This window comes from Myotis yumanensis, unplaced genomic scaffold (genome assembly GCF_028538775.1).
Source record: "Myotis yumanensis isolate MYYU_CA2020_CCGP unplaced genomic scaffold, mMyoYum1.0.hap1 SCAF_4, whole genome shotgun sequence".
NCBI classification, from domain to species: domain Eukaryota; kingdom Metazoa; phylum Chordata; class Mammalia; order Chiroptera; family Vespertilionidae; genus Myotis; species Myotis yumanensis.
This window is the reverse complement of record NW_027223755.1, coordinates 42,265,056-42,290,455: the sequence shown is the minus strand read 5'-3', so window position 1 is coordinate 42,290,455 and position 25,400 is coordinate 42,265,056. Positions and strand designations below refer to the sequence as shown.

Here is a 25,400-nt window from a genome sequence, read left to right as displayed (position 1 = left end):
TGATTCTCTCTCATCATTGATGTTTCTCTCTCTCCCTCTCCCTTCCTCTCTGAAATCAATGCAAATATATTAAATAAATAATTAATTAATTAAAGGTTTTTGCTTGAGCAACTGGAAGATTGGAGTTGTCATATTGAAAGATAGGAGAACTTGGGTGGTGTGGCTGATTGGTTGAGTGTCAACCTATGAACCAGGAGGTCACGGTTCGATTCCTGGTCAGGGCACATGCCCAAATTGCAGGCTTGATCCCCAGTGTGGGACATTGATGACTCTCTCTCATCATTGATGTTTCTAACTCTTTCTCCCTCTCCCTTCCTCTCTGAAATAAATTAAAATATTGTTTTAAAAGAAAGACAGATAGGAGATACTGTGGGACGGGCAAGTTCAGGTGGATAAGGGTAGATCAGGACCTTAACTTCAGAGTCAAGCTGAGCTGCTGCTAGCTGTGAAGGGCTCTGGGAAATATTTCTATGGAAAAGCAATTGTCTATATAAGCAATTTGATTTATAAATGTATTTGACTAAAAAGGTAGTTAAAAATTTATAGTCCCACATGAGGTGCAGTGATCTGCCATGTGGATTGAAAAGAGTACTTCTGTGTTTGCTCCTTGTCCAGTTGGTGCATTTGAAGATTACCATTTCTTCTTATTGACAAAGAGGAACCGTCTCTTGTTCTTTATTGTCAAGTGTGCAACTTTCATATCTTCCACTGAGAGAAAAAGAGAGCATTGCTATTATTACTCTCAATGCCATGGTTCTGTGGACACCATTTGTATTGAAACAATATAGATCTTGTTTCTGCAGCTCCAAAATAGCGTTTATTTAATACTGGTGACATCAGTACTCCTGGCACTACATCATTCATGGTGCAGCCTGTGAATACTGGTTCCCACCACTCTCAGAGGACGACCACAAGTGCACATCTGACCCAGAATATGTGGGAACATGTGACTGATAATTCACTTTATGACAAATTTCTGATAAAGTTACTACTGGGAGTTTTACAGTGTAAATGTGGAGGAGTACATCTTCTAACCATGTTAGTAGGCCATAAACAGTGCTTTCCTAAGTGTGGTCTCTTTCAGTGTTGATTGTGCTCCTGCCTTCCCTCCCTCAGGAGGCAGTGCTGGGCAGGAGATTCCCTTCACTCTAGGAATGTCCATCCCTTGTCTGGCACGACTTGATACCAACCTGGAAGACCAGATAGCACCAGGTCCATAAAAGGCCAGAGGACATTGACAGGAATAGCCTGCTGATATTGTGGGGCGATGTCTGGAAAACCCTCAGAGGATCAGGCATGGCCACCCCTGGAGGAGGCCTGATTGTGTGGCAGAGCCTGTGGAGGGGTGCGGTGACCATCAGGTGGTGGTGGTGTCTGGACACGGACCCACAGGGTAAAGGACATTGCCTGCTGTCCTCAAGTGCTTTGGACCATGGGCAGCACTGAGGTGAGAGCCCCCACAAGTGAGAGCCAATGCAGGGCCCCTATTGGCCACTAATGGGAAGGACTGGCAGTGGGCCTTCAGTGGCCCAGAGACCTGAACGTGTCTTGTGTCTGGCATGAGCCATACAAAAGCAGAGTGTCAGCTCCATCCTGGCAGCCAGTCTCATCCGATTCTGGGACAGAAACAATGCACCTGCCAGTGGGAGCCATCCTGTCACCAGGTGGCCCTTCTGGAATTGGGGCTAACAAGAATCCCAAGGCTTTGGGGGGCATTTGGTCAACACCAGGAGCGAGGTGGAAGTGGGGACATGGTAAGGGGATCTAGAGGGTCATTGAGCACCCAGAAGGGAAGAAACCAGGACCAGGTCTCGTACTGACCTGTCCAGGCTAGAGACACCTCTCTCAGATGGCACAGCTGGCCCTGGTGGGTCCTAGCCATTAGAGAGGGACTTAGAAAATGTTGAGGCAGGCTACTTTGTTGAGGCAGAAAATGTCGCATGGGTTCTGGTGACCAGAACCTTTAGATCAGAGCCCACGCAGGACCAAGACCAGATTAGGGGCACTCTGCCTGGAGAACCACAGGAAGGGGCTCAGGGCCCTGGGCAGGGACGGCCTTGGGTCTAAAGGTCAGGTGCTATCAAGGGCACGTTTTTGGGAATGGTCTAGGCTGGAGATGCAAATCTGGGAGTCATCAAGCTTCTGAGAATGGCTTTACAGAGGGAAAAAATTCTGAGGTTTCTAGCTTCCAAAACTCTACCACCTTATTATCAAATGGGAGAAGACAGTTCTCTCCCTTCCTCGCTGAAGAACTCTAAATAAGAATTACTCATGTGATGTTTCTAGAACTTCCATAGCTTGTGCAAACCTACAAAGAACTCTGAGTCCTGAAAATAGAAACAGATCATAATATGAAAAACCACAGACCCAAGCGTCCTTAGAAAGCAGCCCCTGTGGGGAGAATGACATGTTCATTCCTGGTGCCAGGCCGAGTGGAGGCTAATAATATTTCCCTTGCCCTCTGCACAGTGCTATTTATTTTAGTGTGCCATCTATTTAACCTAGGGAACAATTAATTCACAATTAAGTCTGCTGGAAACACATCACCACGTGGCCCTCAGTAAATATTTGTTGACAATGATGAGGCTATTGCTTATTATACCATTAAATTAGAAACTTAAACTGGAGGTTTCTGCAAGGTGTTAGAGATCGCAGTGTGAGAGAGGGGCAAAGCTAGAATTTACACCCTGAATTCCTGATTCTAAAGGTGTTCATTGCAAAAAATAATAAATTTATTCATTACCTTTTCTACTACATTGCGCTAGTGTTTTGGGGAAATGGCTGAATTCCACTAAGCCAAATCATATGGTGAGACATTAACCTTTCCAAAGAACAGTAAGATCTCATTAAGTCAAAATAATTGGACGAATGGCCAGCTGAATTGAGGAGGGGGGGGTAGTTTGAAATATTTTCTAAGATATTAAACTTTTTCCTTTCAAGGCTATGTAGTAAATTGGAACAAATAACCACAAAATGGGGCCAAGCAGAGGTCTCGCTGAACCTGCTTGAAGGAACAAACAGGAATAATTTATAAATGGTACATTAATGATTTGCATATAAGTGATGACTGCAAAAAATATTTTAGGCATTTGGGGAAATACACTTTTTATTCATGCCAAAACATTTTATTAAGCTAAATGTTCCCCTTGAAAACTGACTTTATGTAGGAATTTACATAGGGAACTTTCACAAATATGTCAGTCAAACCATGTGTTAAAATTATTGTGCATTTGGTTTAGTGGCATATAAATGAACCTGGTTTGCTGTACTCAAATTGTTTGGCATTATTTCTCTGCTCACAGCAGCACAAATGCTGACATCCATCTCTCTCACTTTTCATCCCTTCAGTTTTCATCTATCCCAGGCTAACAGAATGCCTCCAGCTGCTTGAGAACTAGAAGCATTTTCTAGCTCTTTCTTTTCCCTCACCACACTCCCACCAATTTTCATTAAATGACCCTGTCCTTCCTACCACCATCTGTGAGAAGTCTTTGCAGTATTTGGCTGCCTTTCATTCGTTTTCTGTTCAAATACTAAACATTCATTTGTTCCTGGAGATGTTTAGAAATATTGGGTCTTGTTATCTCTTACCCATGTTCTTTAACACACTCACTTTCAGACATTCTACTCCTGAAGCAGTTTATGGGGCTCCTCTGTTTTTCTCTCTTTAAATTAACTTCTCCACCCTTTATTGTGTAAGAATTAGAGTTGTCTACCTGTTAGGTAACACATGGAAGGTTCCAGACTGGCCAAAGTTATGTTATTGACTAACAGAGAAGCAATTTGGGAAAATAGTCTGTTTAATGCTCACAGCTAACCAATGTGGTCAAAGCTGGGAAGAACAAAGCAAGCTGGGGAAAATGGGAATCTGGTTGGAGACATGTAAGGTTTTTCTTGAGGGGTGAATTGCCATGGATATGATTCAGAGGTCCACATGTCTTAGGAAAAAGACTGACCAGAACAATAAGAGAGGACTACAGATATTGTTGCCATTTTATGTTACAGTTCATTCTGATGAAATAGCTTAGGTTCCAAGCAAAATAAATCTCCACAGGAATTCCCTACTGGTGACTTGCTGCCCCCCTCTGGAGAAGTTGGGAACTGAAGCTTTTAATCCCTTCCTGTGTGGATCTGTCTTACTGTAGGTCTGCATTGGCATTATTCTCTTACCAGAAGGCGCTTTGCTACAATGTAATGAAGTGCCAGGCCATAAACTGCAAACAGTTTATTCAGTGAGCTTGCACTGACTCTGAGTAATGCAAGGATCTTTATTTCCTGGCCGGAGGATGAACTCGGTGTTTTGATCCATCTGTCCTGGTTCCACTCCTCTTCTACCTAGAATCCAAGCTAAAGCAGCCTTGGACTAGGAGTTCTTCCTGACTTGGTACCCTGCCTCACTTAGTAATCTTATCCTTAAAAGAGAGAGTTTAGACTCATAATCTCTAAGGTACCTTTGGCTCTGATTCCATAAAAATATATTTACCAGTGAGAAATGTTTATTTAACATAAGTAAACTATGAGTTATTAAATGAGCCTTCTCTTTTAATGAACAATATTTTTGGAAATAAAATGAATGCACCTTGTGGATAGGCTGAATTTCAAAAAATTTTCAAAATATGAAATAGGCCACTAGGAGGCAGTATTGACATATAGTTCATTCAAGCACCTCTTCAATAGAATTAATTCCTTTTGAGGGAATGTTTTTCAAATCAAAGGATATAAGAATGATTAGAGGTTACAATGTTTTGTGTGGCAATAAAGTTTTGAAAAGCATAGCAAAGGGGCAAGCATCTTACACAGTACTAGTACAATAAATCAAATAAAAGTTTCTATCATCTATGAATTAAAGCATTACATATTGAACCTGATTTGAGAGTAAGAAATGGTAGATAGTAACTTTGTAAAAAAAAAAAAAAAAAGTGACATTTTGCCCTAGTTGGTTTAGCTCAGTGGGTAGAGCATCAGCCCGTGGACTGAAGAGTCCTGGGTTCGATTCTGGTCAAGGGCATGTACCTCGATTGCAGGCTCAGTCCCTGGCTCCAGTCAGGGCTGTGCAGGAGGCAACCAATTGATGTGTCTCTCTCACATCTATGTTTCTCTCTGTGTGTCTCTTCCCTACCCTTCCACTGCCTCTAAAAACCAATGGAAAGCCTGGCTGGTATGGCTCAGTGGTTGAACATTGACCTATGAACCAGGAGGTCATGATTTGATTCCTGGTCAATGCACATAACTGGGTTGTGGGCTCAATCCCAAGTAGAGGGTGTATAGGAGGCAGCTGATCAATGATTCTCACTCATCATTGGTGTTTCTGTCTCTCTCCCTCTCCTTCTCTGAAATCAATCATAATATATATTTTAAAAATCAATGAAAAAAAATCCTCTGGTGAGTATTAACAAAAAAAAGTGGCATTTTATTCTCTAATTTTACCTCAGTCATATGCAGCCTCTGAGAGTTGTACTGCTTTGGTTCCATTTCTGTGCATTTGGGGATGAGGGATGAATTGCTAATTATCTTTGTAAGAACATTTTAGAAACTTCTTTTCCTTTTTAATACTGCTGCCTTCTCTTTTAAAACTCCAGCACACTTGTGAAGAAGGGAAGTATTATTACTTTTTAAATTGATGGATAAATTGAGGTATAGAGATTTCATATAGGACTTAGAAAATTATAAGATGAAAATAAGAACCTAATATCACCAAGATAGTCTCATTGCTCTTATATTTTTAATAGTTGAAGAAATTACAATTTTTAAGCAGCTAACCAATCCAAGGATGTTTATAAAGCAGCATGAACTCTTTCCTAATACATGAAGGGTAGCCCTGGTTATTCTAATGGTCTTGCATCTTCCGGCTTGGGCTCTCATAAGAGCATAGATATTATCAGGTAAAAACATATTTATCCATCTAGGAAACCTGGATAGAGTCTGGAGAATTTCTTTTTTGTTTTTCTCTAAATTATCCTTTTTTAAAGCTACCAAAGTAACACACGCTTGTTGCTCTTCAGGCTTGACTATTGGAGGCATCTAGGAGGATTCAGTTTGGGGTAGAATGGAGAGGGCCTAGACACCAATCCCTTCTCACCCCCTCCCTATTGGCTGGTACGTCTCTTAGCGGTAGAAATGGATCAGCAAAAAGAAAACAACTCTGGAACCATGAGAGCAGGACTCTGGGCTTTGGATACTTATTGATCAGTGAACTAAGAGTAAACTTAAATAGGAAAGTCCCCATAGCTGAAGTGTCCCATAGCAGTGGTTTTCAAACGATGGGCCAAAACCTGTAAATGGATCATAAAATCAATTTGAAGGATCTTGACCAGCATGTTTTATTAGTAAAATAAGATGGAAAGAAACAGAACACAAAATACCAGAATAGACCACACATTTTATTTCAGTGGTTGTATGGTATGTGCCTTACTGGGTCATTATATGAAATTGTATTTCTTGCTAAGGGTCATGTTCGAAGGAGCTTGGAAGTCCTTCCCTATATCACTTTATCTGTCCCAATCTGGTCACGGAGCCATTTATGACAGTTCATGTCTAATCCTCCTCACTAGCCTGCAAGCTTCTTGAAGTCGGGATTAACGTCAGAATTACTCTTCTTTGGCCACAGCGATTTCCTTAATACCTTCTACACAGTGGGTTCTTAGTAAACCTGCTTAAGATTTACTTCATACTTATTTTGCTTCTAAGGAAACTTCTAAAACATACTTTTAAAATTGTCAAGTGCTGTCTGTAATTCTATTTTGTTCAGCTCATACCAATTTTATGTATAGGCTGGCGTTAATAGGAGCATTGTATTTTAACCATCTTTTCCTTATTTCTAAGAACTGTGGCCCAAACATAGAAGAATTCACAAAATTGGGTTCCACTGAGGCTACTACGCAGATTTGTATTTCTGTTTTTCAAAGAGCTCTCTCAGCTGCTGCTCAGTTGTGGCTTCTTTCTGCTGCATCAGCATGGAGGTTCCTTTGGTTACTCCCCAGGCATCCGGCTTTGACATCGAAGGATTGTACGGCCTGCCTGAGGCTATCCGAAGGTTCTCCCAGTATTCCTTCCTGGCCCTGGGTGAACAAAACACATATTAGACTCCGCCCTGAGCCGATCTCTGTCACTGAAGTAAGATACCTCCACGGCACCCTCTTTGCACTCTATACATCCATTAAAACACACGCATTAATTTGCACTCAAACTTTTCTCCCCTCAGAATCTATATGTCTAAAATTATTTTGAATTTCCTCTTTTAACATATGCATAGGGATCAAAAGCTAAGAATCAGAATAGGGACATTTTCTCTCCGACTTACCCTACCTCCCCAATCATTTCCTCATGACCAGCTGAGCCCACATTTGCTGCTCTTCTCACACCAGCATCACTTCTACACTCTCACTCCGTGGACCTGCCTCCTTCTTCTTTCTCCATTGTCTCCTCTAGCTCAGGCCTCATCACATCTGGTATTCTAGCAAAGGCTTCCTCACAGGTTTCCGTTTTAAGGCTATTAAAACTTGCTAACTTGAAATCTTGCCCTGGACCACTTGCCACCCTCCAGGCTCCTCACTGCCATTGGGATGAGATCATACTTAGCTCATGAGCATGAGTAAAAGGCTGCCCCCTCTTCCTGGCTTGTATCTCCTACCAAATTCTGTCTCTGATACTCTCAAACTTATAGTTTTTCAATATCCCATTCTTTTTCCACCTGAGTGCATTTCTGTAGGCTGTTTCCCTAACCCAGGGGTCGGCAAACTGCGGCTCGCGAGGCCCCTTGACTGTGGCTCTTCCTAAGCCTTAGGAGTACCCTAATTAAGATAATAACAATGTACCTACCTATATAGTTTAAGTTTAAAAAATTTGGCTCTCAAAAGAAATTTCAATCGTTGTACTATTGATATTTGGCTCTGTTGACTAATGAGTTTGCCGACCACTGCCCTAACCCTTCAAAATTTAGCTTGGGCAGCAGCTCTCTTAAAAATCCTTCACTGACCCTTCTCTGCCTTTTGCCGCCAAGGGCCATTAGTGCATAGTTGTACTCAATTAATGTCAGCTGAACAGAGCAGACCTGCTCCCTCTGCTTGGGGTGCTCACCCTCCACCCCCTTCTCTAGCTCGTCCCTTCTGCTAAAATATCTTTCTTCTATGGCAAACATAGTACTTCTCTTCATTGTTATTTTTTCCATGCTTCTATTATTAAAGCAGTTACCACAGTATAACACATTGGTTTTCTTATCCATTTTCCCCAGTATACTGTAAGAATCCCTAAGCCAGAGACCACAGGCTTTCTTGTTCCCCTTCCCTTCCCTTCCCTTCCATTCCCTACCCTTCCCTTCCCTTCCCTTCCCTTCCCTTCCCTTCCCTTCCCTTCCCTTCCCTTTTCTTTCTACCACAGCTGTTCATTTCTCTACTCCTAGTGCTCTGCACACTGCCTGACATAAAATCTGTTTATTATTCATCTTCTCCACTGGACTGTAAGCTTTGAGGGCAAATACTTTTTCTATCTTATTCATCACTCTATTCCAAGCTCTGAGAATTGTGCTTGGCATAGAGCAGGCACTTAATAAGTATTTGTTATACTTAAGTTATACTTAAGTCTTAAAGAATCCATGTTAGGGTCCACCACATGGATGGTGCTTTCCTAGAGCATGAAATCATACTTCACTGCAACTTACATTACTTACATTCTATATTCCTAAAGCCTTCTCTAGAAATTGCTCCATCAGGATGTTTTATAGACATCTCTGTGAGATAATTTAAGGAGAATAACTGACTCTTTATCATCACACATCAAATTAGTTATACTCTTTATGATGACCTCACTTGGACATATTCATAATTAATCTACACGAGTTTGGTTTGGCAGATATAGTTTAAAGGTTCTTACCTGGCTCTAATCCAGGGTTTGGTGTGCATGTCCAAACCACTTCCCCAGCTGCCATGTTTCTCTGAAGCTGGTGGCAGAAAGCCCCTTTCTGGGGCCAGCTCCTCTGCAATCGCCCTGATGTGGTAGGGCTCGAATCCACAGCACCCGCCAATGAACCTGACGCCCAGGTTGTAGGCCTCTCTGGCGTATTTTTGAATATCCCACCTGGTTGCGACTCTGGGCTCCAGTCCTGCAATAAATGACATTATGACCAAATTCTTTCTTAAAAAAATAGTTTAAATGAACGATAATAAGTATATAATCTTTAATAAATGAGTTAAATACGTGGTCAATATTTAATTCTTAACTTTTCAAAACTGTTAGCTACTTTGTGTCTATATATATCCAGTTTTAAATGCTGTGGTAGTCAGCTTTCAAGATGAACCCTGTCCTCTAATATTCTCATCCTTGCATAGCCTCTGCCTTGTGCTCTTGGAACCCTTACCCTAGGGAAAGCTAGATGCCATGTTGTGAGACCACGCAGACATCACAGTGGAAAGACCCAGAAGCTGAGGAACTCAGGCCGCCAGTAAAGACAGCAAGAAACTGACACAGGCTCCTAAGAGTCAACTAGAGTGCTTAGAAGTAGATCCCCCAGCTCCCATCAGGCCTTTAGATGACTATAGCTCTGGCCAAGGTCTGGACTGCAACCTCTTAAAAGACTCTGAGCAAAAACCACCCAACTAAGCTGTTCCTGAATTCATAATGGACAGGAACTATGAGATTGTAGATACAAATTTTTACAGTAATTTGTTATACAGCAATAAGTAACACAAATGTCTTGCCATTCTTCTTCCATGGTTGTCCTAGAGTGATTATTTTATAATATCTTACTTCTCTGAGGGTCCCTATAGGATATAGAATATGGTATAAAGACCTTAGGATGGAACAGGAGGTTGGCCATGCGCAGGCCCTGCTGATATCTCGGGTTGATTTTCAAGGTAGACTCACCCCCACTCCCAAAACACACTAAAAGACTTTATCCTTCTGCCTAGACTGCAAGAGTGCCCTCAATTCACTGCTTGGTCTCTTCATTCAAATTTGTCATACAGTAGCCCAGTGATATCTTCCCTCCATCCCCAAACCTTTGAGTAGGAGTATCTGAGCAACATTCAAAATAGGAGAAAAGGATCTTGGAGGTTACCTGGTTCTAATCGTCTTATTTTTCTGATGAGAAAATTAAGATCTAGAGCAGTGGTTCTCAACCTTCCTAATGCCACGACCCTTTAATACAGTTCCTCATGTTGTGGTGACCCCCCATTTCATTGTTACAAATTGAACATAATTAAAGCATAGTGATTAATCGCAAAAACAATATGTAATTATATATGTGTTTTCCGATGGTCTTAGGCGACCCCTGTGAAAGGGTCGTTTGACCCCCAAAGGGGTCTCGACCCACAGGTTGAGGACCGCTGATCTAGAGGAACTAAGGAATTTTGCTAAGGTTATACAACTTAGCAACAGAGCTGGAACCAGAATGAAAATCTTTGCTGATCCCACCTGTTATCTTTGTTTGCTGATACCTTCTTTTCCCTTTATGACTATCTAATATCAAGGGATTTGTGGCTGCAGGAAGAAAAGCTGGGAACTAGAGTTGAGGAGATAGGCATACATTTCTTTTTTTCCTTTTTTTAAATATATATTTTATTGATTTTTTTACAGAGAGGAAGGGAGAGGGATAGAGAGTTAGAAACATCGATGAAAGAGAAGCACCGATCAGCTGCCTCCTGCACACTCCCCACTGGGGACGTGCCCACAACCAAGATACCTGCCCTTGACCGGAATCGAACCTGGGACCCTTAAGTCCGCAGGCCAACGCTCTATCCATTGAGCCAAACCGGTCAGGGCAGGCATACATTTCTTTACTATGATACAGCTCTATGAGCTATAGATTTATTTGGAATGTGTTAAGCAGAAAGACATCAGAGACAGTATATAGAATGTCTGTCTTACCAAAGGGGAATTCTGGCAGATCGATAAATCCCTGTTTGCCACAGTCAGGAGTGTGGTAGGCCAAGGGCTGACTCATCAGGTGGGCTTTCAACCCCGCAGCCTGCAGGCCTTCTTTCATGAGCTTCACTGTTTGCAAACTAATTGTGGGGTCAAAATGGCAGTTCACACCAACGATGGAAGCTCCTGCAAGTGGGAAGAACATTTTAGCTTTAGGGATTCACCAGAATACCAGGAGGCCCAACTCTCCTCTCTTAATCAGGCGAATTTGGAAGTATAGCATTTGATCCCTGCTCTCTGCAAATCTATCTTACCTTTGTGCAAGAATGATTGCTAACAGGCAGCAAGCACTTTCTGTGAAAAGTGCTTTGAAGAGTCTGGTATAATTGAAGTGTCATTTATGCACACTTGGCTGTCCATCTTTTTTTTTTTTAATCATTATTAGAGTTTTTCTTAACTTCAAATTTTAGTAGTCAATTTTTCAATTTTTGACATTAATATTGCAAGCACAATAATTTTTTAGCACTCCCAGCTGCTAGATTGCACCCGTGGTTACCATACCACTATCTGAGGAATAAATCAATGTTCCCTTTCATCAGGCCAATGTAGTGATATCACTAACCCAGAGTCCAGGAGCAGCAGAGCTGATGCCACAAGCTGTGGTATCCAGTGTTCAGTGGCAGGTACCTCAGTGGTCCTCACTGGCCTGGGTCTGCAGTTTGCTCTTTATTCTTTTTCTATCGGCCACCCTCATGGCCATTCCTTTAAATCTGCTTTTGAAGGGGCACCTGTGACCTCAATCTTACCAAATCCAGTAATCACTTCTCTGTTCTCATTTACTCTACCTCTCAGCAGCATTCAGTCTATTGGATCCCCACCTCTTTCATCAACACTCCCCTTCTCTTAACATAATGTTCAATAATAGTTCTCCCCTTCTGAGAACTTCCCACACTCCCTAAGTGTTGCTCCTACTGCCCTGGCTGCTTTTGGGGGGTGTTACGTGCCCACTCCTCCCCAACGCTGGACTGTTCAACCCTGAGTGACCCAGGATCCCATCTTCTGCTCTTCACCTACGCCTTCTTTTCAGCACCAGGGCCTTCAATACCATCTATATCTAGAACTCCCCTAAATTTCTCTCTCTAACCTGACCTTTCCATTAGGTTCTAGATTCGTATATTCAAAAGCTTACTTAATATCTTCACTTGGATCTTGACTACCTTTCTTTCTCTCTCTTTTTTTCTTTTGGATGATGTGCTGCCAGAATTTTTCTTTCCTTGCCTGACTTCATTATGCTAATTAATTAATCATATGTTGGCTATTTATTGGATGTCTATTAGGTAAAAGGGTCCTTGTAAGGGGTTCTAGAGAAATATAAACATAGGACATAGTCCCTGACACCAAGAATTTTATAACTTAGCACAGGGCTTTCAGGTTTGCTCCATGAAAATAAGTTCTGTGATCCATTAAGTTAGATAGTAGCTGTTTACTATATCCCCTTCTTGGACATTGCCAATATACCTGAACATATAAAAGGCTCTGAGAAGTTCTGTAGTAAAGAGACCTGCTTAACTTGGTTTAGCACAGCATTTTCTAAATGTTTTGACTACATGACCCTATAACACTCCATAGATTAGAAAATGTCGACTGAGGATATTCCAATGAGGGGTATAAATAGAAAGTGTTATAGTTCCCAAGAAGATGGAGTGATACTTGGGATAGGGATGATTATTTTAGGGTACAGGGAGGTAGAATTTGAACTAACATTGGAAGATAGACTTATTAGATGGATATTAGATAGATTTATTAGGCAGATATTTATTCAGGACCTATTATGTAATAGACACTATGCTAGGCACAGAGTACTCAATGCTGAGACAAGAGAATGTCTGCCCTCTTAGATTTTACAGTCTAGTGAGAGAGTCAGACATTAAAGCGATAAACAAATGAGATAAATGGGAAGTGCTACAAAGGATATAAATAGGGTACAGTGATTTCAAACACTGTGGCCACCTACTCTGAACAGAATGATGAGACTCAAGCCAGGAATCCTTGCTAGTTAACAATGGTGATGATTAAGGCCTCCTCTGATCTTTCTGAAATAAGTTAATTCCCCCCTCCATTTTTATACTGATCAAAAATTAGTATTATAAAACTTTATTCCTAAATAATTGTTATTGTCAATGACAAGCATGAAGTGACTTCCATGAAATATCAGGAGCTGAATAAAAATCAGAAATTAAAGAAATAACCAATCAAAGTCTCTTTACAGAGTGAGTTGGCTCTTCCACTGACACTGAGCTATTCCTTGGGTTTAAAATGAGGCAGATTTTAAAACAATCGGTATTTTCCCGAATTGAAATGAAATCTGATATTAGGAATAAAAATTATATAAGATAAATGAGGTGGTCAGTATTTCATATCAAAGGATTTTTAAAATTTATGATGTCAGTTACAAAAAAAAAAGCAAAGCATACCAGTAATTGACAAGGGTGGAAAAACTGGCAAAGAGGGCAGCTGATCTAACAGTTATTAATGTTTAAAGACCTCAACTGGAGATAAGTTTAAAATAAAACACAAATTTTCTGAATGCTCCTTTTGAGTTGCCTAAATTCTTTCCCGTTCCTAGTTGTTAAACCTTCAGCATAGGCCTACTTGCTCCTTCTTTCAAAAGACTGGTGTGTGTGTGTGTGTGTGTGTGTGTGTATCTTTTTTGTTTACATTTTTCTCTTTAAGACTCAATAATATATCAATAGTCCTAAAAAAAAGTAACTTAATGGTTTTTCCTGTTAATAAATTAGTATATAGTGATCCATAGATGGCCCTGCATTTGTATGTTATTTTAAAAGTCTTACTAATTGCAAACTGATCACAATCCATCCTCACCTGCTTTGACCAGGCGCACTGCACACTCGCCGGGGGTCACGCCGTGCAGGTCTCCCTCAGGGCCGATGCACATGGTTGCTGCCACTGGCTTTCCAGAGGCTTTCAAGGCTTCAACCGCCCACACGGCCTCTTCAACGTGTTCAAAATACTGAAATACAACAAGTACTTTTAATCTTGTTTCTCCAGAACAATTTGAAAATGCATTCTATTGCTCAATAATTAAATTAGATGAGTGATTTTCAAACTCTGAGTTTGAAATGTTTTGAATATTGAGAATTTGAAATTGGGAACTATTAGCATTTTTAAAAACAGAATAGAATGGTGATTTCTCACTGTGAATTGCAGGAAAAAGGTTTGAAAAACATTACATTAGATTAGCTGAATCAAATTTAGTAAAAGCCCTAAATTACTATTACTAGTCATGATTAGCACCTAATCTCACATGGTCCTCATGAAAGCAGAAGGCAGAGAAAATGGATAAAGTGCACTTGTCTCATCTTTGATCATGTCTTTGTTTACCTCTGCAATCAAGAAGTCCACATTCTTCTTCATGAAGACCTCTAACTGCTGCTGAAATACTTTTTTAACTTCAGTTTCACTCTTGCAGCTGAGGTACGAAGGTGTCTGACTCACGCCTCCTGCCACCAAAGCGTCTCCCTCATCAGCCACTTGCCGGGCGATGTCACAAGCTGCTTCATTGACTTTCTGCCCCTAAAATGGTGAGTATATGATACATCTACATTTTTATGTGAAAATGAAACAAAATTATTATTCAGATGTCCCCATCTCAGTTGTATGTTATAATAGTGATTTGATTCCAGAGAATGACAGTGATGGAATGGTTCAATGCATTACCAAGCTGAGCAATTTGCAATGACAATAACATCAAAAATAGTGTTGAAAATGAAATAAATCTAATGGTGGTATCTAGAACATCACATTATACCAAAAATCTATGAGAGGGTAAAAGTCTTTACATAAAAAGATCTGGTATCTTCCAGTGCCAAAGTTGCACTTAGAAGAATAGCGGTGATAATGATGATCATTTGTCTTTAAGACAAATAAAAATAAAATTCAATTAAAGTGACTACAGAATTCATGTCTTTTTTTATGTTTTCAATTAACAGATAAATGTAACACAAGTAAGGTCTTTTCTAATTACTTAGACATTAAAAATGAACACATCCTCAAGAAACCCCAGTGCTGTAGGTCACAGAGACCCATGGAATTTTGAAACTGTCTTTTCATTGTAGAGATGAAGAAATTTCCCCCTTGATAGGGTAGGTAGATGCCTTACCCAGCATCACACAGTTCACTGTAGCTGAGTCAGGAAGATTCCAGGTTCACTGACCTCTTGTACCTATGACTTTTCCCCTACTATACCACATTGAAAAAAAAACTGACAATGAAAGAATTTATAAGGATACCCACTTAGGAGCCTGAAAGAATCATTAATCATTAAATATCTTTCTGCTACTTTGGGAGACTCCAGATCAAACCCAAGTATTATTCACACATATCTCATTATTGTATTATTTAAAATAAGACAAAACTCTGCAGAGGCTCAACATTTTTCTCTGTCAGAACTTTGCAGATGACGTGTGTCTTCTCCACTCTTTTGAGAATGCCGTGTATGGTTTACTCACGGATATTTTCTCTGCCACATAGTTCCCCCTGTTCTCCAGCTTGTCTTCACTTGCATAAAAGGTGAAGGTCTGCATGACATTGGATCCAGCTCTGAGGAATTCTCGGTGAAGCTGGCGAACTGGGAGATTCAATAAGAAAGGCACTAATTACTATCAGTTTATTAACCCAAGTTCTAGGATAAATATGAAAACATCTCCTTAAATTCTTGGTTGCTTGGCATTCATGCCTCCTGTGGGATAATTGAGAGGTGGATCTGGGGTCTCTTGCCAGGAAGAAGAGATTTCTACCGTGGAGCGGGGTGAAGAAAAGAAGGAGGTCCCAGGGAGGGGTAATCATTTCAGCATTTTTGCCTGGTGAGGAGGTAGGGAAGGGCATTCTCTACAGAGGGTACAGCCTGAGCAAAGACAAGGATACGGAAATAAGCGTGGCCTTTGGGGGACAGCAGGTAATCTGAGCCGCTGGAGTTGAGGATGTGTTGGAGAAGTGGCGGTAGACGCAGTTGGAAAGGTGGACTGGCAGACAGTAGGAATGGCATAGCACATCATCCCAAGGAGTCTAGGCTCCAGACCACAAGTGTTGCCAACAGTTTGTAAGCAATGGAGTGATGTGATTAGCTCAGCGTTTCTGAAAAATGAGTGGGATAAGAATTGGAGCAAGGTTCAAACATGTCCATAATGAATGCCAAAAAGCAAAGCTTTCCCAGGTTAGAGGAAACATGATAGAAATTTTTTCCATGTAACAAAGTATATTCAAGTTAAAGAATTATATATCCTTTGCTCTAAAATAGTGATCCTAACCCCTGGTTGCCCACTAGATACCTTGTAAGCTTTTAAAAAGTTATGAATGTGAGGGTAATCCCACAGATATTCTGATTTAATTGGTTTGGGACCAGGCACAGACTTTTTTTTTTTTAAAGGTTTCCCAACTAATTCTTATTTTTAGCCTTGTTGAGAACCACCATTCCTAGAGAGCGGGGAAAATGCTCATTTTATAAAATGGTAGACTTAGCTGGTATTTGCATTCTCAGGGGAATTAACTGGGCAAAGTAAGAAATCAGCAATCCAGTACCAGCCCCTGACATTTATTTTGAAATTCCAGAGGCCTATAAAATCCAAAGGTCTGGAAGCAACTATCCTGGAAGCCAGGAAGTTAGTAGGACCCTGGAGTTCTTAGCCCTCAGGGGCTAAGACTGGAGATGAGTCTGGCATCTTTGCATCCCAGGTGCCTACTAGACCAGAGAACATAGGAAGCTCAGTATTTTTTTTTTTTTAAATGAACAAATAAGTGAGGCAAAAAAAGCTTTTGAATTTCAGAAAATGGGTTTCTAAGCTTGAAGCCAAATCTTTGTTTTTAAATCATGGAAACTTTAGTTCTCAGTGGGAATTTAAAAGGATGCCTAAATTAAGGGGTTTGTACTTATTTTAATTAGCAACAGAACCAAGTCCCCACGTATGAATCAGATGAGCTGTTGCGGCTGGAGCAGGGGTGCAGAGCCTGTAGACCAGGTGCCTATACACCAGAGCCACACAGCTTATAAACAGGAAGCCCACCCAGGTTGTCCTTGGGTGTATTCCAGAGGCTCTGCAAAAAAATCCTGGAATGGTATGCAAATTGTTTGTGTAGCTGTGCATTCACAGTGCAGAGGGCCCACACAGTTTTATCAGATTTTTCCAGAGGGCAGTGACCCAACTCCTTATTCTTAGTTGATTTGATTATCCCACCATGCTTCTTAAAATTGAAGTGCTTTTCAAAATGTACCCACACAGAGACTCACTGGGGGTCAATTTTTATGAATCCAGATGCCCCAAGCCCCTCCAGACCCAGCAAACCCCAATTCCTTGCTGATTCCACTGGGTACAAGAACTACAACTTCTGACATGAACTTCAATAGGAGAATTAGTCTGGTAATTTTTGGGTATCCTTTCAATTTCTATTTTCTGTTTTCTTTCATCATAAGACTCCTGCGTCTTCCTTCTCTAACAAATAATAGGGTGTGACTGGTCTCTAGGACAAGGATACAACCTATACTAATTAATTATATTCATGCTATGGTTTTAAACTTCGTTACATTAGTTTTATCTTAGCATCATAGAAGCTAAATGTTACCCAGTCTCTTGACTAAGTTGCTGAGTGGGTATCCTTACAAATTCTTACATCCTCACCATTTTTTAATGTGGCACTGTGTGTAGGGGGAAAGAGCATAGGCACAAGAAGTCAGTGAACCTGGAATCTTCCTGATGCAGCTACAGTGAACTGTGTGATGTTGGGCAAGTCATTTACCTATCCCATCAAGGCAGCAATTTCTTTATCTCTACAAGGCAAAGGGAGTTTCAGAATTCCTGAGTGTGCCCTACAGGACTGGGGTTTCTTGAGGACAAATGTCCATTTTTAATGTCTAAATAATTAGAAAAGACCTTTCTTGAGATACATTTATCTGTTAATTGAGAAAATACAGAAAGACATGAATTCTGTAGTCACTTTAATTAAATTGTATTCTTTTTAACCATAAAGGCAAATCATCATCATTATCATCACTATTTGCTAGATAGTCTTCTATGTGCCTCACAGGACATCAGATGTATTTAGCATTTTGGGGAAATTAAAGGTGTTTAAAGAATTCATGCTCTGAAAGAGAACAGTGGTCAGTTTTCATGCTATTTTATGTAAATGAATGTGTGTACCTGCAGGTGCTTTTCTAAATTAAGCTGGGTGAAAGCTAGAATTGAGGTAGACCCTGAAAAATTTCCCAGAAAATTGGACTACACCTGAAATATTTTTGTAGGACTGGTACCTGGGCTTCATTTTTTAGTGCTGGAAACGGCAAGGAAGGGAAAGTTATGCTACAGGTCTATAATCCCTTATCCAAGGCATTCTAGGACTAAATGCACTTTGGAGTTCAGAATTTTGGGGATTTTAGAAAGCGATTACAGTATATATGCTATATCTTATCTAACACTCATTAGCCACCCCCTAATCAAACACATTAATACTTATTTTACATCAAAATATATGACTAACCACACTAAAGGGAATATGGTTATAAATATCCTCACATTAGTTTAGGTCACATTTTGCCCCCAAATGATTTTGCTGCAAATTTATTATCCCACTGAAGAAATACTGCAGAATTTTATTTGACCTTTTTAGAGTTTGCTATGGAATCCCAAAGACTTGCATTTCTCAAGTAAATTTACAAGGGTAATATCTAACTATGTTCTATGCATATATAACTGGGAGATATTATCTATGTACATATAAACTCCCTCAGGTTCCATCCCACCTCCCTCCTAGTCATAAAAGAATTATGGTCAAAAAAGTAAGTGAGAATAGGTGTATGGGTACAGGTGCAGGATAGATAGATAGTCAAATTTAAATAGGGTGGGCTAGTATACAATGCAGTTAACTAGCTGGCATCTATACAGTGGAGGAGGGCCTATCTGTAAGGCCATGATTGATATTGTACCATGTACCATTTAACTTAAAGTGGTTAAGGAGAGAAGGTGGACATATGCAGGAGAATGGGTAATTAGCACTAAAGTGGGAGGGAAGAAAGACTGAGGGTTTTGATGAGATTGGGGAGTGGCAGTGTTAGAGAGAGTGAGCAGAAAAGATAGGAGGTGGTGGTCAAAGAGTGAGTGCTGGTAATTGAGATTTCAGAGATGGACGGACAGCTATTGATGATGGCAAGGTCTAGGAGTGGGCTGCTGAGGGGGTGGGTGGAGGAAGAGTTCTGTTGGAGACAAGGAGAAGATCAAGGCACTAGCAGAAAGAGTGCTGCACTGAAGTCACCTAGAGAGGTGAGGGGGAGAGGGGCAGAGGAAGGCAGAGAGCCAGGTACTAGACTTATCTACAGTGAGGGTCAGGACCAAGTGGTAAACACAGGTGACAGTAACAAAGAGGACTGTTTTGCTTATCCAACATGTGGATCCATACTTACATATGTAGCACAGTGCCCAGCAGGCATTAATAAATATTTGGAAAATGTGGCATGAATGTATCTGTTTGATGGTATGCACCTAGACTTGAGTCAATATAGTGCTCTTTTATGAAAAGTTCAAATAGAGCAAGGGTGGGAACCTTTTTTCTGACAAGGGCCATTTGGATATTAATAGCATACAAAATTATCAACTTAAAAATTAGCCTGCTATATTTGGTCAAACACTTAATTAACTCACCCCTAATGCCTTGGAAGGGCCAGACCAAATGATTTTGCAGGTCTTATATGGCCCGCGGGCTGGACGTTCCCACCCCTGAAATAGAGCAAGGCACCAACCTGCTTCTGGGTGCTCCACAGCAGCTTCCGGGGTCCAGGGGCCTGCCTTCACATAGCCCCTCTTCTCCAGTGAAAAGACAAACCCTCCATCTCCAATCACAACCTCTCCAGAGTTTAAACGTTCGAGGATGCCCTGAAATTACAGATGAGGGGGGAAAAGGAGCTACTTGAGTTTTTTAGACAATTTTCTATCTTTAACTTATAGACAATTTATCTTTAACTTTTGCTATCATATTCTTGAGAAATGTTATTTCTATAGAATTCTAAGAAAGTACAATGTATAGTTTATAAATAAATTCATGGTACTATCTATAAGGCAAACAGCCAACATGCTCATATAATGAACATTTGTGTATGCTTGTGTCGGGGGTGGTGGTCTTTCAGGACACGTTACAGAGTTTTGAAGAATGTGGGAAGATGTTATGTTTGAAGAAATACCTAAAGAAGGATTAAATGAACAGGTTTTGTTCTAAATCCTCAAATGAAAACTTAAGCACACATTCTTAAAATGGTGTCGGCTAGTCTTTCTTCTTCTATAGATAAACTAAGGAGATGATTAAAATGGACAAAATTGAAGTGGCATATAATACCAGTAAGGCATTTTGAAGACTGAAAAGTCAGAAGACACTTGATAAAGACAGAAGGAAAGGATACAACCTCAAAGGTGGTCAAATCCCTTAAAGTCTTCTATCTTTGGTGTTAATACTCAGTTTCTGCAACAGCAGCTATGTTATGCTGTCCAAGAGGTTATGAGTATGCGTGTTGCACTCTACAAGTGTGACATGACAAGGACAGGAGAAAGACAAGTAAATAAAGTATTTGTAAACTGATTTCCAGCCCAATCTCCATACTATTCCAATCATTTACAGTATTGTGCAATAATTACCCAGACATTATTGTTTAATAGATATATTTTGAACTGAATATTTTTATTTATTTTTTAAAATATATTTTTATTGATTTCAGAAAAGGGAGAAGGAGAAAGTGATAGAAACATCAATGATGAGAGAGAATCATCTATCGGCTGCCTCCTGAACACCTTCTATTGAGGATTGAGCCCACAACCTGGGCATGTGCTCTGACCGGAATTGAACTGTGCCCTCTTGGTTCATAGGTCAACACTCAAACACTGAGCTACACCAGCTGGGCTGACCTGAATATTTTTAAAGGGCTTTGTAAATTAGAAAGTAATTTTCTAGTGTAACCATTTCTTTTTAATTTAAAGGAATCATAGACTTTAACAATAAAAAATACCTGCATTCAATTTGGTCATTTTCCCTGATTTTATAAATGAAGCATTAAGGCCCAGAATCTAAAAGTTTACACAAAGTCTGCCAGGTGGGGAGTATAGGGCCTCCTGATTCTTATTCATAGGTGGTATCTAGATTCGATTTTACATGGGAGTGAGGAGGGTGGGACAGCCTGAAAAGACTATGAAAGGAATAACTTGGAATGTACCTACCTATTGTGTTCCATTTATTACCAATAACAGTGGGTAAAACAAATGCTGATGTAATAACAAGGGTTACATAAATTTGGTGGAGCCGTTCATAAGATTTTGCATCCACCTTCTTGGAGCCTCCCTCATTTTAATCCTCTTTCCCTCCACTGCCCTTTCCAGTGCCATCTGGTCAGCTAGTGCTCAGAGAGAAGACACAACTAACATTTTCACTTTAAAGCAATAGAATAGAAGGGTCATGCTATATGTTCCCTAATATCCCTTCCAGCTAGAAAAATTTTCAAGCATAAAAAGCCATGAGATAACAAAACCACTACAACAATACAGAATTGATCACATGTAATTTTGAAATCCAAATAAGTCATGAGTTCAATGTACCTAAATGCCACATCTTAACACAACTTTATGACCCAATTAACAAGAAACACACACACACACACACACACACACACACACACACACATATTGCTAGTCAGTGCAGTTATATAAAAACAAACAAAAATCAAATAAATGAGATATGACTTGCTACTAACTTTCATTTGATTGAAATAACTCATGATATTTCTGTTCAGTCACTTAGCAACTCTCATTGAACATGCGTGTGTTTTCAAACTCTAGTACCACAACCATTTAAATACAAAGAATAGCTAAGAATTTAATATTTGCTGGTGGAGTGGTTAGTGGTGCTTCCATTACCATATTGTTCATAAATTGGTTGAACAATTACATCTGGAAAAACAATGTCTTAGATTCTAATGCATTTGTTAATTACCTGAACTTCAGACATTTTTGTTCCAAAGCTAAACAGCTTTTTTAAAAAAGTGGAATGTGCTATGAAAAAAATTCTCAAGATACGGACATTTTAATGACGTTGATTCTACCAATCCATGAACATGGTATATTCTTCTATATGGTTTATATCTTCTTTTATCTCTTTTTTCAACATCCTGGAGTTTTTCAAGTACAGGTCTTTTACCTCCTTGGTTAAGTTTATTCCTAAGTATCTTAAATTTTTTGTTGCAATGGTAAATGGGATTGTTTTTTTCATTTCTCTTTCTGAGAGTTCATCATTGGTGTATAAAAATGCCATCAATTTCTGGGTGTTAATTTTGTATGCTGCTACATTGCCGAATTCATTTATTAAATCAAGTAGTTTTTTTGGTGGAGTGTTTAGGGTTTTCTATGTACAATATCATGTCATTTGTGAAATATGACAGTTTTATTTCCTCCTTTCCAATTTGGATGCCTTTTATTTCTTCTTCTTGTCTGACTGCTGTGACTAGGACTTCCAGTACTATGTTGAATAAGAGTGGTGAAAGCGGACATCTCTGTCTTGTTCTTATTCTTAGGGGAAATGTTTTTAGTTTTTGCCCATTGAGTATGATGTTGGCAGTAGGTTTGTCATATATGACTCTTACCATTTGCAACAGCATGAATGGACCTAGAGAGTATTATGCTAAGCAAAATAAGCCAATCAGAGAAGATAAGTGTTACATGATCTCACTCGTATGTGGAATCTAATGAACAAAATAAAGTGATGAACAAAAAAGATCCGGAGACATAGAAGCATAGAACAGACTGAGGAACTTCAGAGGGAAGGTAGGGGTGGGGGAGGAGAGATTAACCAGGGAAATTATATGCATAGTCATGGACACAGACAAAAGAGTGGTGAAGGCCTGGGAGGGGCGTGTGCAGGGAGGAGGGGGTCAATGGGAAATAAAACAAAGGGAACATTTGTAATACTTTCAACAATAAAGATACATTTTAAAAATTTATAAAAATTCTCAAGATATTGTTTTGTGAAAAAGTCTTACAAAACAGTATCTGTAATATCAGACCATTTTTGTATAAAAGTACACATTTGCCAAGACAACAAACTAGCAGAATATACACTAAAATGTAGCAGATGGTGTTCATAAGTCTTTTCCAAGCTGTTTACAATGAACATATGTTAGCTTTGTAACTTATATTATAATTTTAAACTCAAAAGTATAGACATATTATTGTCTATGTTTTAACACTGGCATATTCATGGAAATAAGGTCACCAGAGAAACTTTTTTTCCATTTTATGTCTATCTTTTGCTTATATAATCCTTTAAAATGTTTCATTTTCTGAGTTTGCAGTTGGTTAGAATCTATGGCTATGAGAATGGAGCCAAACCAAAAAAACATTTTTTAAATCTCTGTAGGAATCATTCTTTCCAGTATACATCAACTATTCATTTAGTAGATTTATGGATTGGCAGAGATTCTCAACCCAATTGAACTGGTGATAGCCTCTAATCATTTTCCTCTCAACATCTTCTTCAGCATCTATTAATGCTGCATGGCATTTAAAAATTTTAAGTGAGTTAGCCTTTTTCTTTTGTGGAAGTCTTTTTAATTTGGGGGGACGGCTGGCAATGAGAGGATGAGAGGTGGACCTGCCCTCATGGTCCTCACAGCTAAGCAGGTACAGTTGGCCTGGCCGGGTCTGCCTACTCACAATCCCCTGGGGGCCTCTGTCCCCCGCCCCCCCAGCCTCTGGCTGAGTGCTTTGACAACTAAAGGTCAAATATATTCCCTCTCCCTGTATCCTTTTCTTCCCATACACCCAGCCATAGTCTTGAGGTCAGTCTCCATCCATCTTCCACCAAACTAGAGGACGGCCGACAGCCTGAACCAGAACACTGGTCCAACAAGGGAAGATATGTGCTTGTTATTAATCAGGTGCTGGAGATGCTGTTTTAAAAATCTTAATAACAGCCCTTCCACAGTATCTTACGGCCTCTGTGCCCATTTTTGAGGCCCTCCTGGTGCACTTTGTCTTCATCGCTGAAACCAAACTGTGGGAGAAAACGTACCATTGTCCAACCAAGCTGCAAATATGACCCTGAAGGAGGGAGGTACCCGGAGACCCCACAGTGGGGAGGCACGTGCTGGAAACTGTCAGAGCCCGAGCCCGCGCCAGCCTGTGGGGCTGGTCCAGGGTGCAGAGGGGCGCACGTGCAGCGTTGGTGGCAGCGGCTGCGGCTGCGGGAGGGCAGACACATTGGAACCCGGGGAGAGAAGTCCCGCCTGTGAGTCTGGAGCTGCCCTTCTGGGAGAGTGCATGCAAGACTCAGGAAATGTTGGGAGTCTCAGAGCTCTGGGGGCGCCCTCGAGTGGGAAGTCAAGAGATCTAGGGAGTGCCGTGGACGTGGGCAGGAATGAGGGGCTCAGAAGCTCCTTGGGTCTTGCAGGACACGTTCTGGGAGCACCTTCTCACAGCCGGGCTCGAGGACGCCTCTGCACTCCCGAGGGTGGGAGATTCGGATTTGGTGGAGCGCCACCCGGACTCTTGAATGGGAGGGAGAGCGCCCTGGGTTCCCCAAGACTCACCTTTTTGGCTTTTTTGCCCCCAATGGGTGCCATCTTCGTGGTGTCCGGACTGAAACTCGGCTCGGATGTGGACCTAGGAGGCCTGCGTGTGCCCCTGCGAAGCCCAGAGCTGCCCAGCAGCTGCAGCTGGGCTCTTTATACTCGCCGCTCCAGTGTGGGATGGTTTCCCCAGCCTCCTCGCGGTCCAACTGCCGGCCTCGGGCGGGGAACACGCCCACCAGCCTTTTATTGAGGCCTGCCTGCTGCTTGGGAAGCTGCCTTTTGCTGAGATGACGGGAGGAGGTGATCGAGATTGTTCTCCCAAATGGGTGAAAACAAGGAGGAGTAAAATAAGAAAAAATAAACAATAATAATGAAGTCACCACTCAGGCTTCAAATGACCTGCTCACAGTCCCTCTTTGCCCTTCGTGGGTCCCTGATTCTGATTCACTTCTCCCTTGCCTGGGATCATGCACCATTATTTACATAAGCCACCTGTCAAGGACCCTACAAATTCCATTCATGCCCAAATATTTGTCCAAGGCCAGAGTACAAGATTACTGGGTGAGGAGGCTTTGCCCTGGAAGTCAGCCTCATTGTCATGTGTGATATACGTCCAGCGGTTACATAACGGAACACAGATACAGCATTTGCCGAAAGAACCCATACAACCCTGAATTAGTAGGTATGTTTAAAACTTCCTTCTCCCCTTATATCCAAAACATGCCTTGCAGTTTTTAATACAGGCGTTTTTAATAAAAATATCTTTGCAATGTTTAACCACAGCAGACTTTTAACATTTACCCATGATAGTGGAAATGTACTTTAGAGACTTCAAAATTCAGAGAAAATACTATGTATAAAAACGTATAGACTGGTAACAGTAGTTATCTGCTTATGTGGAATTAAGGCTTGCTTTTATTTTATTCATTATGTTTTA

The 25,400-nt window shown here is 40.7% G+C and overlaps 1 protein-coding gene across 1 annotated transcript; it reads right to left on the bottom strand.

The window, feature by feature from the left end:
* Window positions 1-6,359: 6,359 nt before the first annotated feature.
* Window positions 6,360-24,868, bottom strand: LOC139008705 (betaine--homocysteine S-methyltransferase 1). Its single transcript, XM_070412239.1, has 8 exons — window positions 24,482-24,868; window positions 19,661-19,793; window positions 15,387-15,505; window positions 14,260-14,451; window positions 13,741-13,888; window positions 10,861-11,043; window positions 8,869-9,097; window positions 6,360-7,058 (listed from the first exon to the last, which is right to left on the bottom strand). The coding sequence occupies exons 1-8, from the start codon at window positions 24,512-24,514 to the stop codon at window positions 6,875-6,877; spliced, it is 1,221 nt and encodes a 406-aa protein (XP_070268340.1). The 5' UTR covers window positions 24,515-24,868; the 3' UTR covers window positions 6,360-6,874.
* Between the last annotated feature and the right edge of the window lie 532 nt (window positions 24,869-25,400).